The following is a 17,510-nucleotide window of genomic DNA, read 5'->3' on the forward strand; positions in this document are numbered from 1 at the left end:
CAAGAACATATGCCAGCTCCTGCCTGGGAACCGTTGTTTTTTCTCGAAGTTCTTTCTGATGACAGCCGTGAAATTAAATGTAAAAATGCATTATGGAAACATTTCCTGGCAAAATGCTTTCATGATAGTAAGTAGCCTAGACCTAGCCTATGTGATAGCTGAGGAAGTGGTAGACTTGGGAAAAGCTCTAATCCATTCAAATAGATGCCTACCTCAAAGGTTCATACACATTTCTTGATTTATACATTTCATTCTCACGATGCATAATTCCATTTTATGGATATTCAACAATCATAGGCGACACATGCAACATCACCACAAATGAAACTACTGGCCGCCTCTTGTTAGATCAGTGACAAATGTATTTTAATTTCGTCATATACTCTATTGAATGTATACAGGCACAAAAACAGGTTTTAAAAGCAGCTACGGTATTTTCAACATACATAATGAACAACATACATTACGAGCTATGTCTTCTCCATAGAACAGACAGTGTCCATTATGGGCACATGCTTCGTCTGTCTTTGCATGTCGGTCATCAAATGCAACCAGCTGTATTGTGTGCCAGTCTCACAGAGATGGGTGTTACCCATTAGTTAATAACTAATAATGTACAATGAAGGGTGATTAAGGTTTATAAAGTGCAAACATATTATTTTGTGTCTATGATTAGTTAACTTACATCAGGTCTGCCACAGAGTAACTCCTATATAGGCCATGATAATACTCACAGTGTTCACTTACAGTAAGAGCAATAACCTAAATGTATTTAATCTACAGTTCCCCCTAGTGGTCTGTTTTTTTATGTCCATGTTGAGAACCCAGTTCTGAGAACCCATTGTTGGCTCAGCGAATGTGGGCCATCTCCTCTAGGAAGGGGGTCTTCATGCAGCCAGTGCAGAGCTGGTCCATCCACAGGGGCGCCTCGTGCTGCAGAGGGGTGCGTCGGGGGTAGAAGGTGTAGGAGAGGTCGTAGTTCAGCAGGCAGCTGATGGAGGCCATGTAGACGTCTGAGAAGCGACACAGGCGCCGGGAGAAGTAGGTGGGGTTGTGACAGGTGCGGAAGATGCTGCCGAACTGGGGGTTGAAGAGGTTCTTTGTTCTTAGTCTGTAATAAAAAGGGACAAGAGAGGAAGAGATAATACAAATACCAGTGGGTCATTTTCAGGCTCTGCAGATATGAAATCCTAATCAATTCAATGTCCAGAGTAAAAGGTACTCAATTAGTACCACTAAATCCATCTGACCAACCTGAGCTCCTCTCTCTCCTTCAGCCAATCCTGCAGAACCTCCCTAGACTGTGAATCCCGATGCATCTACAAAAGGACATGACAAGAGTCAGCTACTGTATGGGAAGAACTTGACAATCATCCTTAAGATGTACAGATACCGCTCCTTATCAAATAATGAATTCAAAAGAGACCTTGTATGTATGTTAATATGGGGAGAAGGGAAAACATGCCAGTGTCTATTCCCCAGAGGAGTGTACCTGCATGCGTTCCAGCAGGCCTGTGAGGGCCTGAAGCCATGTGAGGCTCTGGGCATATTGTTCTGTGTTCACCACCTTGGTCTCCAGATCCAGCTCAGGCACAATGGCTCCCGTACGCCACCCATGACGCAGCATCAGATCCTTGAAGAGGGAGAATACCATGTAAAGGACAGTAAACCAGCTCCAAGGTTTAATTAGTGAGTGAAAGAATATAATACAATATAATCTTTTGTTCACCAAAGAGTGAGCTTGGGTTTCACCTCTCAGCAGGCAGCTTGAACACACATTTAATAATTGTTATAATTGGGTTTATAGGAGTTCAATATGTGTGTAGTATATTGGTTCCTAGTTTATCATTATCATCATTAAAAAATATGGACTTTATGAGCCGGAAGCAATAGCTGCTAAAGCCCAAGGATGGCAGTCACCAGGGAACAACTTCAACAAGTAATGATTCGTCACCTCCATCAGACTTGCTCTCCAAATCGTCTAGTCGATTATGAGGTAAGCTACGAGTCAAGGAAGAGAACACCATACAGACCACCCCAACGAGGGACCATGAGTAGAGGTCGCTGTGGGAGGAATTACTTTCTCTCACAACCAGACCTGCAGCAGTTAAACTCCTACAAAAGATGAGAGAAGCACCCGCTCTTCTTCCAGAACGCTCACAACGTGCCTGAAGCTAACTGAAGAGGAGAGTGACAAGTTGAGGTGTGAGATAATAGAATTATTAGGAAGAGCTAACCTCATCTGCTTCAATGAGTATCCAGCAGTTCAATTCACCTCCCAGGCTGCGTCGCAACATTGAGGATGGAGCCTCATTCTCATCGGTTGCCAACTCACCAGCACCCCACAGCAGGCACACCCCGACTCGAGGTCATCAAGATCAACGTCAGCCTGAGCTGGCATAGCTGGTGACAACCAGAGAGGACACACGGAGGTCACAGTGGCCATCTCCTACACCTGACCGCCGCCAGCCTACACCTGACTGCCGCTATCGCCAGCCGACACCTGACCGTCGTCGTCACCCTACACCTGACCACTGTTGTCAGCCTATACCCAACAGCCGTCAGCATACACCTGAACCCCACTGTCAGCCACACCTGATCGCCATCGTCAGCCTACACCTGATCGCTGTCATCTGCCCTCACCTGATCACCGCCACTGCGACTACTCACCTGATAGTTGTTGTCACGCACCTGTCCGCTACCGCACACCTTCTCTGCCCAGCTGGGAGCGCACCTACCGGAACCAACTCCTAACATCCCCAACTTTGTCAAATAAGACCCACAGGTGTTAGCCCTCAAGAATGTGCTGCCCGTAGATGCAACAGATTGCTTCAAGTTTCATATACTTGTTGACCACCTGAATTTGGAAGAGGCGTTGCTAATTGCAGACTCCTACAGCAACAGCACGTACCCATACAGAACCACCTTGGATTCCCTCACAGAACTGAATTGGCCAGCCCCACCAGTTTGTCCTCCAGCGTATCACAGGATTAATGGACAGTGATGACACCAAGGTATTCCAAAGACACCCATTCCGACACTTCACCTGGCAGAGTGGCTTGAGTACGAGGTGAGTGTAACGACCGTTGGTGGAAGAAGGTGAGGACCAAGATGCAGCGTGGTAAGTGTTCATCATTATTTTAATAAACTTAACACTAAATACAACAAGGAACAAAAGAAACAACCGAAACAGCTCCGTCAGGTGCAAAACACACTAAACAGAAAATAACTACCCACAAAACCCATGTGGGCAAGAGCTACCAAAGTATGGTTCTCAATCAGAGACAGACCGCTGTCCCTGATTGAGAACCATACCCGGCCAAAAACAAAGAAATACAAAAACATAGAAAAAAGAACATAGAATGCCAACCCTAGTCACACCCTGGCCTAACCAAAATAGAGAATAAAAAGCCTCTCTATTGCCAGGGAGTGACAGTGAGAGTGCAAGAAGATGGCACGCAGTTCAGCTGCGATCAAAGCAGGGACCACCCTGGCTCACGCAGAGATCAGCGTAAAGACAAGTCTTTCCCCAAGACCACCACCATCCTCCACGGAGGTGAGCAGAGAAAGGACAAAGCCAAAGCCTGTACAGTACCAGTCTCCGGTGGAAAGGTCATGGGAGAAGCACTGCATGCATAGTACTTCTTTGTGAGCTCTGGTTCACCCAGGATGGCAATGTCTGTCTGACACTCTGGTTTACAAGCATGGTCACATGGAGAAAGCTGGGCCCACCATGCACAATATATGGAGAAAGCTGTACGAGCCAGTACGATCCACTCAGCTTCATCATCCCATACACTAGAGGTCTTCATGAATCCATCTGGACCCGAATACCTGAGACCTGATCCAGGTCCCGAGCTGGTCCGGATCCAGAATTCTAAAAATGGTCACTAGTCTGGGTCAGATCTGATATGATTGTCACGGGTCTTGGGTATGTATAATTTTAACTGACTTGTCCGGAAGGGGCCATACAGATCCGAACGTGACAGCTGCAGTAGAAAGAGGGAGAGAGAATAAGGTTATCATTAATGCTGCTGCTCTTGCTTTTCTCAAGAGTGTAGCGTGGCATGTGTAGCTTGTTGTTGTTGTTGGCCAATTATAAGTCATCAAAGCGGCAATAGGCTACAGTCATAGAGCCTCTGTGTGTAGCAAAAGTTAGGAGATATCTAGGCTAATCAATGGAAGATGAAATTAAAATGACGAAATTAAAAGTTAAAGGAGAAGGATAGGCTACAACGACCAAGAGCCAACAAGTAGGCTGCTACTTAATATTCTGTTGTTGTTATTTGTACCTGTAGGATGAGAAAGCGCATGCACTGCAGCCTCAATTAGCCTAACTAGCTAACGTTAGCTAGCTTAACTAGTTTCTCCCGGGTTTGATGTAGTCAAAACAGGTACTACATAATCATATTTGATTATAAATAACCTAGCTATGGCAGCTATTAGTCTACTATATTATGAGTCAGCTTGGTTGGCTGGCTGTCTCTTCCTCCGTTCTCCCTGCTTTCCCTGTCACTCGCTCACAGTATTTCCGCATATCGGGTCTAGGTGGGAAAGACCAAAGTCTATTTCTAAGACCTCCATCATACATCACACAGGCCAAGGCCATGGTCCAGAGGCACTGAGACAAGAAAAGTGGTTGGGATGACCCAGATCTACCTGAAAATCTCCATGCATGGCTTACTTGTGCCTCAGGTCACACTGCCAAGATGGACCTCCCAGACAGCACAAGAAGTGTCCATGTCTTCAGAAATGTTTCAGAGCGTGCGTATGGTGCAGACGCGTACCTCCGCACTGAAGATGCCAATGGGCATGTCTAGGTGGCATTCCTTGCAGCAATATCAAGAGTGGCTCCAAAATGGCAAGACTCAAGCGCTGCGATGCACTCAGCGGTGCCCAGCTGACAGTGGCCCTCAGAAGAGAACTCACCCTGGAGATCCATGACATCACATACTGATCGGATTCTATAACAGTCTTAACCTGGCTCCAGTCAGACTCCAGCAGGTACAAAGTATTTGTGGGCACAAGACATGCACAAATAGAGGAGCTCACAGATGCCCAGGCCTGGCGTTACGTGGACACAGAGAGCAATCCAGCTGATGCCATCATACGTGGCAAGACATCGTCTCAGAACATGATCATTGGAGTCAATGTCCTCCCTTCCTATGGCATCCTGGCTGAGAAGACCTCACAGGGGCTGTGGAAGCCTACTTGATATGGACTCTTGTCAGCGGACACTAAGTTGTCTCTCCCTGATGTTTCCCAGTAAAGACACTTTTTAGGAGCTAGTGGAAGCCACAATGCAGTCACTACACGAGGCGGACAGTGGTGCCAAAAGATCCTCAGCTGACAACTTCAAGCAAGCCGAACTCAAAGTTCTCAGACATGCCCAGTCAGAGTTTCCCAGAAGACCTCTCCCTACTAGAAGCAGGTAAAGCCAGTTCCTCCGAGCAGCAGTCTGGTGACTCTGGCCCCAGAGTACAACAACGACACCGGAAAGATCCGAATTGGAGGCTTTCGGAGATGTGATTCGGTCACAAGGCAACTAATTAAGAAATATGACAAGCAGTCACCCAGAGAGGGTGTTTGTCGAGTTACTTAGAGGGATCTGGATTCTGAGGGTGGGGTGGGGGCAGCTATCTGTCGATTCCAGCATGGTGATGCCATACAGATATACCTAAGATGGCTGACCTGCCTCCAGCCCCACTGCGGTTCTACAAGTCGACGTTCTATACATGTGTGGAATGCTTTGGACCGTATGTTATCAAGATTGGCTAAAGAAATTAAAAGAGACAGGGTATCATCTGTACAGGTGGATCTATTGTCGAACATAGGTACAAATTCGTTCCTTGATGCTTTTGAGGTGCTTCATCACTCGCAGAGGAAAGCCCTTTTGAAATCTTGTCCAATTGAGGAACACATTTCAAGGGAGGAGAGCAGTCCGCCAAAAGTGGCACAGGGGTAAGGAAGACCTTGCCGTGGGAAGCGTTGTGATGATCGTGGACAATCAGTCCACTCTCTTGCGCTCTGGCAAATTGGAACTGTCAAGTCAGTTATCCCTGAAGCAGGTGGGAAAGTGAGGACAGTGGAGATCCAAGTCAAAGACAGAACCTACGTCAGGCCTGTCTGTAACAGGATTCGTCCTCCTCTAACGAGGAGTATGAGAGATCGGACCAATACACAGCGTGGTAAGTGTTCATGATATTTAATAGAACAGAACACTTAAATACAAAAACAACAAGAGAACGAAATATGAAACCGAAACAGTTCTGTCTGGTGCAGACACAAAACAGAAAACAATCACCCACAAAACACAGGTGGGAAAAGGCTACCTAAGTATGATTCTCAATCAGAGACAACGATAGACACCTGCCTCTGATTGAGAACCATACTAGGCCAAACACGTAGAAAATATAACATAGAAAAAGGAACATAGACAACCCACCCCAACTCACGCCCTGACCAACACAAAGACATAAAAAATCAACTACGGTCAGAATGTGACACTGTCGCTCGGCTTATTCAGCTGTCCACCCTTCATCAAGAAGCTACTGACCCTTAGCTGGCTTTTTTAGTTGAAGCAAATTCGTTCAATACATTTGAGGGCGGCTGAAAAAACGGCCAGCTTTGTAGCACTCCTTTCTGGTTAGTTTAGTCAGGCAGTTTTCAGACCCTAACCACCTTTAGTTTTCTTTTTGACCAAGGTCACCCCAGTCATTCTTATATTAACCAATCAGCAGCCTCTATTGCCAAGACTTCAGGTTAATTCATTTAGGACCCCTAGCATGGCCGGGCATAAGCCAGATAACATTGCTTTCCATCCTGACAAGCACCACCTTTTTCACTCAGCTACCTTTTTCCTCTTGTGGACAATGTCCTTGCTATCTAACATTTTATTATGCATGCATCTAAAATGTAAACGCCTTAAGATCTTTAAGTCCGTTGGTTTTGGAGCTAAGTATTTCCTGTTGTTGTATTTTGACATTTATGTTGAGTTTGTTAGCTAGCTCGCTCTCCCGCTAGCATTAGTGCTAGCTTTAGCATTTACATTGAGAATGCATTAGTATGCCTAGTAGCATTAGCTATTTGTTAGTGTGTGTGTGTGTGTGTGTGTGTGTGTGTGTGTGTGTGTGTGTGTGTGTGTGTGTGTGTGTGTGTGTGTGTGTGTGTGTGTGTGTGTGTGTGTGTGTGTGTGTGTGTGTGTGTGTGTGTGTGTGTGTGTGTGTGTGTGTGTGTGTGTGTGTGTGTGTTGTCCATTTAAAAAAAAAAACCTAAACTGGAAATACTGTCTCCTCATTGTTTTTGGACGGCCATTGCTGTAGTGGTTACTACCAACCTGGAAACTGAGTTTTGTATCTATTTGAATGGTCCTTTCCTTTGATTTTGTAACCAAACCATATTTTTCAATCATAGTGAGATAAAATAGTCACTCACAGCCAAGTCACTGTAGAGATGGTCTCCAAAGTATAGCACACTGGACCCTCTCCAGCCTGTCAGCCTCAGGAAGTCGTACAGGTTTCCCTAAAACACAAACTAAATGCCTCAGTATTCTGTTAAGGGAGAGATGAGGTCATGAGCATTGTAGTTTAATATTGAAGGTGTACACACTTGTTTGTAGATCTGTCCTTTGTCCAGACTGTTTATTTTGTCCCACTGGAGGTCACCATTTCCATCCAGGCGTCTAAATGGTCTGTAAAAGGGGCAATATTGGCGAGCAAATTGAATATGGTCCCAATAAACACATGACAACCTGGTCAACAAGAACACTCCATACTCACTTGACACAGTCATTGAAGAAGTGTGGTTTGTCTGCCTGAACGATGACCACATCAAAGAACTCCCTCCAGTCCTTCCCAACCATGTACCTCATGCCTTTATCCCTACAATCAGAGATATCAGAGTGACTGGAGCACAGGAGGCTGCTGAGGGGAGGGCGGCTCATAATAATGGCTGGAACGGAGCAAATGGAATGGCATCAAACACGTGGGAACTATGTGCTTGATATATTTGATACCGTTCCACTTCAGCCATTACCAATCTTACGGAGAAAGCAACAGAGGTGTGGCTCATTCCATTCACCAAAATATACTGTGCAGACTGACTGTGAGTGCTTCTGCCCACTCTTCCCATTCGTCAATAGTTTTCTGACTGAATGATACGTCAGTGTTTGTGCTTCCTCTGTCAATCATGTTGGGTAACCATGAAAACAAGTAATTGACATTAGGAGAATGACTCATCCTCTTCCCCGATCCATCGTAACTGTGGTCGATTTACCAACCAATCAATATGTCATTCAAACCAACATGACCCTGGGTCTTCATCCTCAGATGGACACTCACACAAAGCTGAAGGGGCTGTTGGTGATGAGGAACAGTTTCTTCCCGTGGCTGACCAGGCGATGCAGAACAGCATAAGTCTCATCCCTTCCCAGAATGTACTTCTCTATGGATGGGAAATGAGGGGAAAAACAACAACATGAACAAAAACATGGCAAACGTTAACATTCCGCAGGCTTCTGAAAATGACCTATTTGACTGGACCACAAACAGAATCCAACATCGCTCACCCAGATCTTGCATGATCCATTTGTACATGTAGCCTTTGATGTGAACCATTCCAATGGCTTCCTGATGATAAAAATAACATGCATTATGCATTATGCAAATAACAAGTGCCAATGAATCTACTTAAATTCAGTTACAACATGTACCTACAGATAAGGATAAATTCAACATGCTCATAGTGCATATAGTCAGGTTCTGAATATCACACTCTCTACTCCAACCCAGTCTAACAGGCAGAAGAGCTTGGTTACGAAAAGGACGAGGGAGGATAAAGTCAAAGCTAGATCACGTCTGTTTCTTCTGGCAGACAAAGTGAATCTGAAAAGGACAAACTGTAAGCTACACCCTTTGACCCCAATGTGGAATGAGAACAGCTATTGTTCATTAGTCCACATGTCTGAATCCCTGGCAACCTCTCTCTAGGAGGAGGATAGAGATCTGAACCTGGTGCTGAAAACCCCCACTGTGTCCAAACAGTCAAATTAACCTGGCAGAGGGTTTGGAAAACCAGCAAGAGGGAGGGAAAGAACATTACACAAGGTGATAAATGGCATGAGAGTGTGCTGAGACACTCACTGAAACGTCTTTGTAGAGGTGCTCGGGATCGTACTCGATGTCGTTGGAGATGAAGAAATCATTGGCCACAGCCAGGAGGGTCATCTCTGGGATGGAGAAGATGTCCATGAACTGCTTAACCTTGGGTCCCTGTGGATGATAAATCAGCTGCTTATTGTATTCTTATAAAAAATATACAGTATTACCATGACTCTAAATTGGGTGTGATTAGAGAAATGCGGTTTCAAAATGTACATGAAATACTTATTTATAAACATTATATTACCACCTAATGCTTCAAGCTCAAATGAGGCACCATGTTTAGAACCAGTTACTTTCCATGGAGGAAAAATGAAACCAGAGTCCACAGGGAGCAAGGCCTGTACACAGAGCTAATCCCTAATTTATAAAGACAGGGATCCCAGTGCCAGACCCAGAGGATTGTGGGTAGTGGGCGTATGTTTGTGATGGAAGATTAGAAGGCAGGGGAGGCATGGTGTGCTCCCTCCACAGTGCCGCATTCAATGTAGAAGAATGTAAAGAATGTGAACCTGTGTGAAAACATCAAAGCCCCTGGCCCTACAGACTGAACCTGATGAACAAACACTATGCCACAGTCAGACTGTCAGACCACATCTAGAGATGTATTAAGATTTGTGCAATAATAACCAGTAAAAAAAAATTTAACTGCTAAAAGGCTTTAACGTTAACATCCTGTAGCAGATTAGCTCTTTTAGATGATTAGTGAAATGTTGCTTGTCAGTTGCTAAAAGAGTAATGACAAAAGTCGAGCTTACAAAATACAATGCTTATATCAAATCAAATGTTATTAGTCACATGCGCCGAATACAACAGGTTACAGTAAATGCTTACTTATAAGCCGTTAACCAACAATGCAGTTAATTAAGAAAATACAAAGAAAAAGTAAGAGATAAGAATAACAAATAATTCAAGAGCAGCAGTAAATCCTCGGTCTTCCTTTTCATGTAGTCAACAATCATCTCCTTTGTCTTGATCACGTTGAGGGAGAGGTTGTTGTCCTTGCACCACACAGCCAGGTCTCTGACCTCCTCCCTATAGGTTGTCTCATCCATGTCGGTGATCAGGTCTACCACTGTTGTGTCATCAGCAAACTTAATGAGGGTGTGGGAGTCGTGTCTGGCCGTGCAGTCATGAGTGAACAGGGAGGACAGGAGGGTACTGAGCACACACCCCTGAGGGGCCCCCGTGTTGAGGATCAGCGTGGCGGATATGTTGTTACCTACCCTTACCACCTGGGGGCGGCCCGTCAGGAAGTCAAGGATCCAGTTGCAGAGGGAGGTGTTTAGTCCCAGGGTCCTTAGCTTAGTGATGAGCTTTGAGGCCACTATGGTGTTGAACGCTGAGCTGTAGTCAATGAATAGCATTCTCACATAGGTGTTCCTTTTGTCCAGGTGGGAAAGGGCAGTGTGGAGTACAATAGAGATTGCATCATCTGTTGATCTGTTGGTGTGGTATGCAAAATGGAGTGGGTCTAGGGTTTCTGGGATAATGGTGTTGATGTGATACATGACCAGCCTTTCAAAGCATTTCATGGCTACAGATGTGAGTGCTCCTGGTCAGTAGTCATTTAGGCAGGGACTACAGTGGTCTGCTTGAAACATGTTTATATTACTGGCAAATGTCAGTGAAGACACTTGCCAGTTGGTCAGCGCATGCTCGGAGTACATGTCATGGTAATCCGTCTGGCCCAGCTGCATTGTGAATGTTGACCTGTTTAAAAGTCTTACTCACATCGGCTGTTGAGAGCGTGATCACAGTCGTCCGGAACAGCTGATGCTCTCATGCATGTTTCAGTGTTACTTGCCTCGAAGCGAGCATATAAGTTATTTAGCTCATCTGGTAGGCTCGTGTCACTGGGCAGCTCTCGGCTGTTCTTCCCTTTGTAGTCTGTAATAGTTTGCAAGCCCTTCCACATTCGACGAGCGTCGGAGCCGATATAGTATGATTCGATCTTAGTCCTTTATTGACGCTTTGCCTGTTTGATGGTTCGTCGGAGTGCAAAGCGGGATTTCATATAAGCTTCCCGGAAATCAGGAGGATAGAGTTATGGTCAGATTTGCCAAATGGAGGGCGAGGGAGAGCTTTGTATGCGTCTAAAGGTAATGTCATTTTAAGGACCTGTCCTCATAACTGTTGGCGGCAGATTAAAACAAAATACCTTGATCCTGTCAATGGACTCAGAGTGAATATTTTAACAGGCAACTCCAGAGGTAATATATTCTTCAAGGACACAGTGACTGACCTTTCCATAGAAGCCGCTGACCTGTTGCAAAGGGACATGGTGCGTACCCCCATAGAGCCTCAGGACCTCCTCATCTGGAACTGGGTTCAGTCCCCTATAGGGTCAACACAGTTTTAGTACACTGACTGATATTGCAGAGTGTTATTCACCAACCCATAAACAAAACTCACCGATACACAGTCCCCAGCTGAATGTAATGGAAAGCATCTATCTTCATCAGGAGGCCCTGTGGGAAGACAAAACATATAGTACTGTAAACGCACTGCACCTTGAGATTGGATGTTTAAAAGAGGGGCAGAACTGCTTCATGGGGTTTACCTTTTGAATATCATAGTGAAGACCCCGTGCAGCAAAGTTGGGGATGTAGTCATATTTGCGGATACCTTCAGGGTACTGTCAAACAAGAGCAGAAGATGCTCAGATTAGAAGGGCCCACAACTGTTCTCATACATGGAATTATCAGGAGAACTGAATATACAATATGTACTAGTCTATTGGCGGGTTAGTTAGAGAACACACACCTTGAAGTGCTCGATGAGGAAATCTCGGGCAGTGTTGTAGATCATAGTGTTGAGGGCATCGGAGTAGAGGGCCAGGGTGTAGTCATAGTCAAACCCATAGATGTCCACCTCCGCTAGGCTGACCTCGTTGTTGGCGTAGATAGTGGAGGAGTTGAGCAGGTTGCACACACTTGGTGGGATCAGGTCTGGAAAGAGACAGCACAGAGACATACATTGTAATAGAGAGACAACATAATAGACTGATACTATGTTTATAACTACAGCTTTACACCATTTGGGACTTCAATGTTAAGTACTAATGTTTTTTTAGATGATGCCAATTGCACAGCAGGAGTGCACTGTACCTGAAGCAAAGTACTGAGCTTAGTGAGGCAAGCAACAACAGGATTACAGGGAATTCATAGGGGGTAAAAAATGTGAAACACTGAACAGGATTTAGAGGCAAATTAACTTTTGCACACACACACACACACACACACAAATGTGTTTCTAATCTAAATCACTGGACATAAAGATTTAGTAAAATCCCTGATTTTCATGTGAATATTCTAAAATCAGCATAAAAACAACATGCCTATTTCCATCAAAATGACTTGTTGCAGATAAAAGGCTGTGTGTGATGACCTAGGCCTAGCGCACATGCAAATAAATACCTTTTGAGGGAAAACTCCCATGGAACGAATAAAGAAATACAAATTAAATGGGTTTCCATCGAATTTTCAACTCTACGGATGGTTTTCTCACAATGTTTTATAGCAAATGTGCCCAGTCTGGTATTGGCACGTGTGCTCTAACCAACAGCGCTATCTGCGCTTTGTTGGCTACAGTGCACAGATGAGATTATTATTATGGACAAAAGAGCAAGATTATTTTTATTTGTCAAACTGCTGCCAAGCATCGATTATCATGTCACCAGAATAAGACCCTCGATATGTATTGGAAAGGAGCATCAAGCTCATCACCGTGCACTTTCACCACCCTGTGAAGTTTATCATAATTGATTGAATCTCTAGCCTCTCGCAAAAAAAATATTTTCTAGAAACATGGTCAGTGTCTATTTGTGTATTGCTCTGCGTGTTTACAATCCGGTTCTTCCAGAACAATCGTAACAGCCACACAGCAAACACACAGACTCAGATTAAAAAGAGGATCACCAACGGTTTCCCAATCTATCACTAAATCCCTGGAATATGACGACGCTACCGTGTTTCATTTTTAGCTGTCAATGACAGATAAGTGGGCCAAGGTCTTTTGGATGAGACAAGTGACGACAGCTGGCCGTCAACGTGAAAGACTGACCATATCTAGCTTGTAACCTCATTCTCAAGAGTTGTGTCTCTCCTCTAACTCTGCCTCTACCTACATTACCAAGTACGATCCTTCTTATGTCTTTATAGTGGAGGTTATGGCCATGTGTTTGTGTGCTGACATAATGATGACAATCTAAAGAAGGAGTAGATAATGAATCAGAATATGCAATTCGTGTGGCTAGTGGGTAAATGAGAAAGAGTGTGTCAGAGACCATGTCCTGTCCTGTAGGGGTTTGGGATTGGTTCTGAGATTGTTTTTTGAAAATAGCCTGTAGAATTAGAGTATGTTGGCTACAACAATTTGTCTCACTTTCATTTTTTCAAAACAAGACCAATGACAGGATTGCCATCCAGCTGTCATGCTTGACCCACTTTCAAACCTAGGGAAGGGATGAACTGTTACAGCACTGGCCTAGAAGAGGATGAACTCATATAATCCCTGTGCATACGGTAATGTCTTCAACCAGGACATGACAAGACCATCAGTAGCAGATGGGGAGTAGTACTGAATCACTCCCCATCAGCACCCATCACTATAAGTGTACGCACATCACAAATGATGGGAATCCTTTGAAGTTTACCGTGCTGACATTGAGCGTATTTGTATGTTGTATTTATTAAGGATCCCCGTTGGCTCCTGCCAAGGCAGCAGCTACTCTTCCTGGGGTTTATTATGGGTCCCCATTAGTTCCTGCCAAGGCAGCAGCTACTCTTCCTGGGGTTTATTATGGGTCCCCATTAGTTCCTGCCAAGGCAGCAGCTACTCTTCCTGGGGTTTATTATGGGTCCCCATTAGTTCCTGCCAAGGCAGCAGCTACTCTTCCTGGGGTTTATTATGGGTCCCCATTAGTTCCTGCCAAGGCAGCAGCTACTCTTCCTGGGGTTTATTATGGGTCCCCATTAGTTCCTGCCAAGGCAGCAGCTACTCTTCCTGGGGTTTATTATGGGTCTCCATTAGTTCTGCCAAGGCAGCAGCTAGTCTTCCTGGGGTGCAGCAACATGAAGGAAGTTATATACAATTTAAAATAATACATTTCATAACCCTTTTCACAACACATTAAGTGTGTTCCCTCAGGCCACTACTCTCCTACCACATATCTACAATACAACATCCATGTGTACGTGTTTGTAGAGTGCGTGTCTTATCATGTGTATTTGTGCCGGAGTGTCTCTTCACAGCCCCCACTGTTCCATAAGGTGTATTTTCATGTTTTTTTATATCTGATTCTACTGCTTACATCAGTTACCTGATGTGGAATAGAGTTCTATGTAGTCGTGGCTCTATGTAGTACTGTGTGCCTCCCATAGTCTGTTCTGGACTTGTGGATTGTGAAGAGACCTCTGGTGGCATGTCTTGTGGGGTATGCATGGGTGTTCGAACTGTGTGCTGGTAGTTTAAACAGACAGCTTGGTGCATTCAGCATGTCAACACTTCTTACAAAAACAAGTAGTGATGAAGTCAATCTCTTCTCCACTTTGAGCCATGAGAAATCTACATGCATATTATTAATGTTAGCTCTCTGGGTACATTTAAGGGCCAGCCGTGCTGCCCTGTTCTGAGCCAATTGTTATTTTCCGAGGTCTCTCTTTGTGGCAACTGACCACACAACTGAACAGTAGTCCAGGTTTGACAAAACAAGGGCCTTGTTGTTAAAAAAGTGTTGTTAAAAAGGCAGAGCAGCATTTTATTATGGGCAGACTACTGTTGTATCAACGTGTTTTGACCATGACAGTTTACAATCCAGGGTTACTCCATGCAGTTTAGTCACCTCAGCTTTCTCAATTTCAACATTATTTATTAAATATTTAGTTGAGGTTTATGGTTTAGTGAATGATTTGTCCCAAATACAATGCTTGTATATATTTTTGCTATTTAGGACAAACTTATTCCTTGCCACCCATTCTGAAACTAACTGCAGCTCTTTGTTAAGTGTTGCAGTGATTTCACTTGCTGTAGTAGCTGACGTGTATAGTGTTGAGTCACCCGCATACATGGACACACTGGCATGTCATTAGTAAAGATTGAGAAAAGTAAGGGGCCTAGAAAGATGCCCTGGGTAATTCCTGATTTAACCTGGATTGTATTGGAGAGGCCTCCATTAAAGAACACCCTCTGTGTTCTGTTAGACAGGTAACTCTTTATCCACAATATAGCAGGGGGTGTAAAGCCATAACACAAATGTTTTTTCCATCAGCCGACTATGATCGGTAATGTATGTCAAAAGCCGCACTGAGGTCTAACAAAACAGCTCCCGCAATCTTGTTATCATCAATTTCTCTCGGACAATCATCAGTCATTTGTGTAAGTGCTGTGCTTGTTGAATGTCCTTCCCAAAAGCAATGCTGATAGTTTGTTGTCAATTTGTTTACAGTAAAATAGCATTTTAAGAAAAAGGTTTACTAAGGGTTGATTGGTCAGCTATTTGAGCTAGTAAAGGGGGCTTTACTATTCTTGGGTAGCAGAATTACTTTTGCTTCCCTCGAGGCCAGAGGGCACACACTTTCTTGTAGGCTTAAATTGAAGATATGACAAACCGGAGTCATCCTCAGTAATTTTCCATCCAAGTTGTCAGACCCCGGTGGCTTGTCATTGTTGATAGACATTTTTTTCACCTCCTCCACACTCACTTTACAGAATTCAAAATTACAATGCTTCTCTTTCATAATTTCATCAGTTATACTTGGATGTGTAGTGTCCGCGTTTGTTGCTGGCATGTCATGCATACATTTGCTATACCTCGCCAAATTATTAAAGTAATTGGCGACATAAGTGGGTTTCGTAATGAATGAGCCATCTGATTGAATGAATGATGGAGCTGAGTTCGACTTTTTGTCCAACATTTCATTTCAGGTGCTCCAAAGCTTTTTGCTATCATTCTTTATATAATGTATTTGTTTCATAGTATACTTTCTTATTGTTGTTCAGTTTAGTCACATGATTTCTCAATTTGCAGTAGGTTTGGGGGAGGAAATATGACAAAGGACGACTGTGAGGTCAGTCTACTACTTACCGTGCACAAGCCGTTTCATCTCATTATAACGTGCCCATAAGTACGTCCTATGATCTGCTTTTGGGGCAGTGGAGGAGTACGACCGTCCAGACACTGTCAACGGCTCCTCGGGACCCTTCTTGCCCCCAACCTGATGTCTTTGAGCGGCAGGTGTAGAGGAGCAAGCGGCAGGTAAAGGCATCGCCGCCGACCTGCAATTGGATTCACAGCTTTGATCTTTACATTTCTTCTCTCCACTTTTCAATTCCCTGCTTGTTGAAAAGTTTATACTTTTCGAAGATCTTGAAAGGGGTGGTGTCCTGCTACCGTTTTGCCACAATGCACGGCCCAGTGTAGTACCCACTTTTTTGCAGGCCATTCTAAGAAAAAACTGCGAAACCAATGCGTAAAAATATACCCGTAGAGTTTACAATTGCTTTAACGGAACTTGACGAATGAACTTGGTACCTGCTTACATAAAATAAATAGCATGCAGATATGAAAGGCCTGACTTCTCACTCTCCAAGTTCCCCTGACTACAGTGTGCAGTTTGGGCAGGGCTCAATGTGGGCGGAGTCAAACGTTTGACCCCGCCTACCTTTTTTTTTGTCCATCTGAGGTTTGACAGTCAGACACTGAATAGGAACACACACCTTCGTGCAGGGCACACGTTGAATACAAACGTGTTTCATTTTTGAAGATCGTAAGAAATATTATATAAAGTGGTACCAGCACATGTGTTGTAACACTTTTTGCTTCATGCTATATTTGAGACAAGCTACTGATATTGTTGCAGTGAACAACATACTTGTTATGTATGTCATGTACTGTTAAAATTGGGTTGATAAATGTTATAACTTTGTCATTATATTATTCCATTGAGCGTATAAACACAGTTACTACCTATTCTGATTTATAATGCTATTTACTTTCCTCATGAGAATGGAGACAGACTATACCATATAGACATTCTGACAAGCTGAATGTGTTTTGTACATGAAGTTATACCAGCTCCAGTACAAAGATCAGAGACTCGGGTGACTGCTACGTCATTTTTACTAAACAACACAATTAACAATTGAAACAATTAATACAGCAGACAAAAACAAGGTTTGACCACTCATCAAAAAATGGCTTCACTCCTGCTCCTCTAAAGAGGCAAAAACAGTCATTCTGCCTCCACATAGAACATCTCATCATCTCTCTGTAAGTGGAACGAGAACATGAATGGTTCCTTGAGGAGAATATTTTCCTCTTCATCCAGGCCATCATACAACCGTAGTTCT

At 44.0% G+C, this 17,510-nt stretch overlaps 1 protein-coding gene across 1 annotated transcript; it reads right to left on the minus strand.

Annotated features, from left to right (window-relative positions):
• Window positions 1-344: 344 nt before the first annotated feature.
• Window positions 345-16,806, minus strand: LOC118359874 (5'-nucleotidase domain-containing protein 2-like). Its single transcript, XM_035738742.2, has 14 exons — window positions 16,246-16,806; window positions 11,925-12,109; window positions 11,722-11,796; window positions 11,574-11,629; window positions 11,404-11,497; window positions 9,141-9,269; window positions 8,567-8,627; window positions 8,340-8,442; window positions 7,779-7,880; window positions 7,609-7,690; window positions 7,435-7,521; window positions 1,493-1,633; window positions 1,255-1,319; window positions 345-1,111 (listed from the first exon to the last, which is right to left on the minus strand). Exons 1-14 carry the CDS (start codon window positions 16,601-16,603, stop codon window positions 850-852), a joined length of 1,800 nt encoding a protein of 599 aa, XP_035594635.1. The 5' UTR covers window positions 16,604-16,806; the 3' UTR covers window positions 345-849.
• Between the last annotated feature and the right edge of the window lie 704 nt (window positions 16,807-17,510).

Source organism: Oncorhynchus keta, chromosome 27, assembly GCF_023373465.1.
Source record: "Oncorhynchus keta strain PuntledgeMale-10-30-2019 chromosome 27, Oket_V2, whole genome shotgun sequence".
Classification (NCBI taxonomy): Eukaryota; Metazoa; Chordata; class Actinopteri; order Salmoniformes; family Salmonidae; genus Oncorhynchus; species Oncorhynchus keta.

What these genes read in the sequence shown, in the direction of transcription:
- LOC118359874 (XM_035738742.2), bottom strand. Translation starts at nt 16,603, where the DNA reads ATGGCCTGCAAAAAAGTGGGTACTACACTGGGCCGTGCATTGTGGCAA. An exon ending in TTCTTCAATGACTGTGTCAA is followed by an intron (nt 7,691 to 7,778) that starts GTGAGTATGGAG and finishes CCCCTTTTACAG; the next exon opens with ACCATTTAGACGCCTGGATG. An exon ending in AAGGACAGATCTACAAACAA is followed by an intron (nt 7,522 to 7,608) that starts GTGTGTACACCT and finishes TTTGTGTTTTAG; the next exon opens with GGAAACCTGTACGACTTCCT.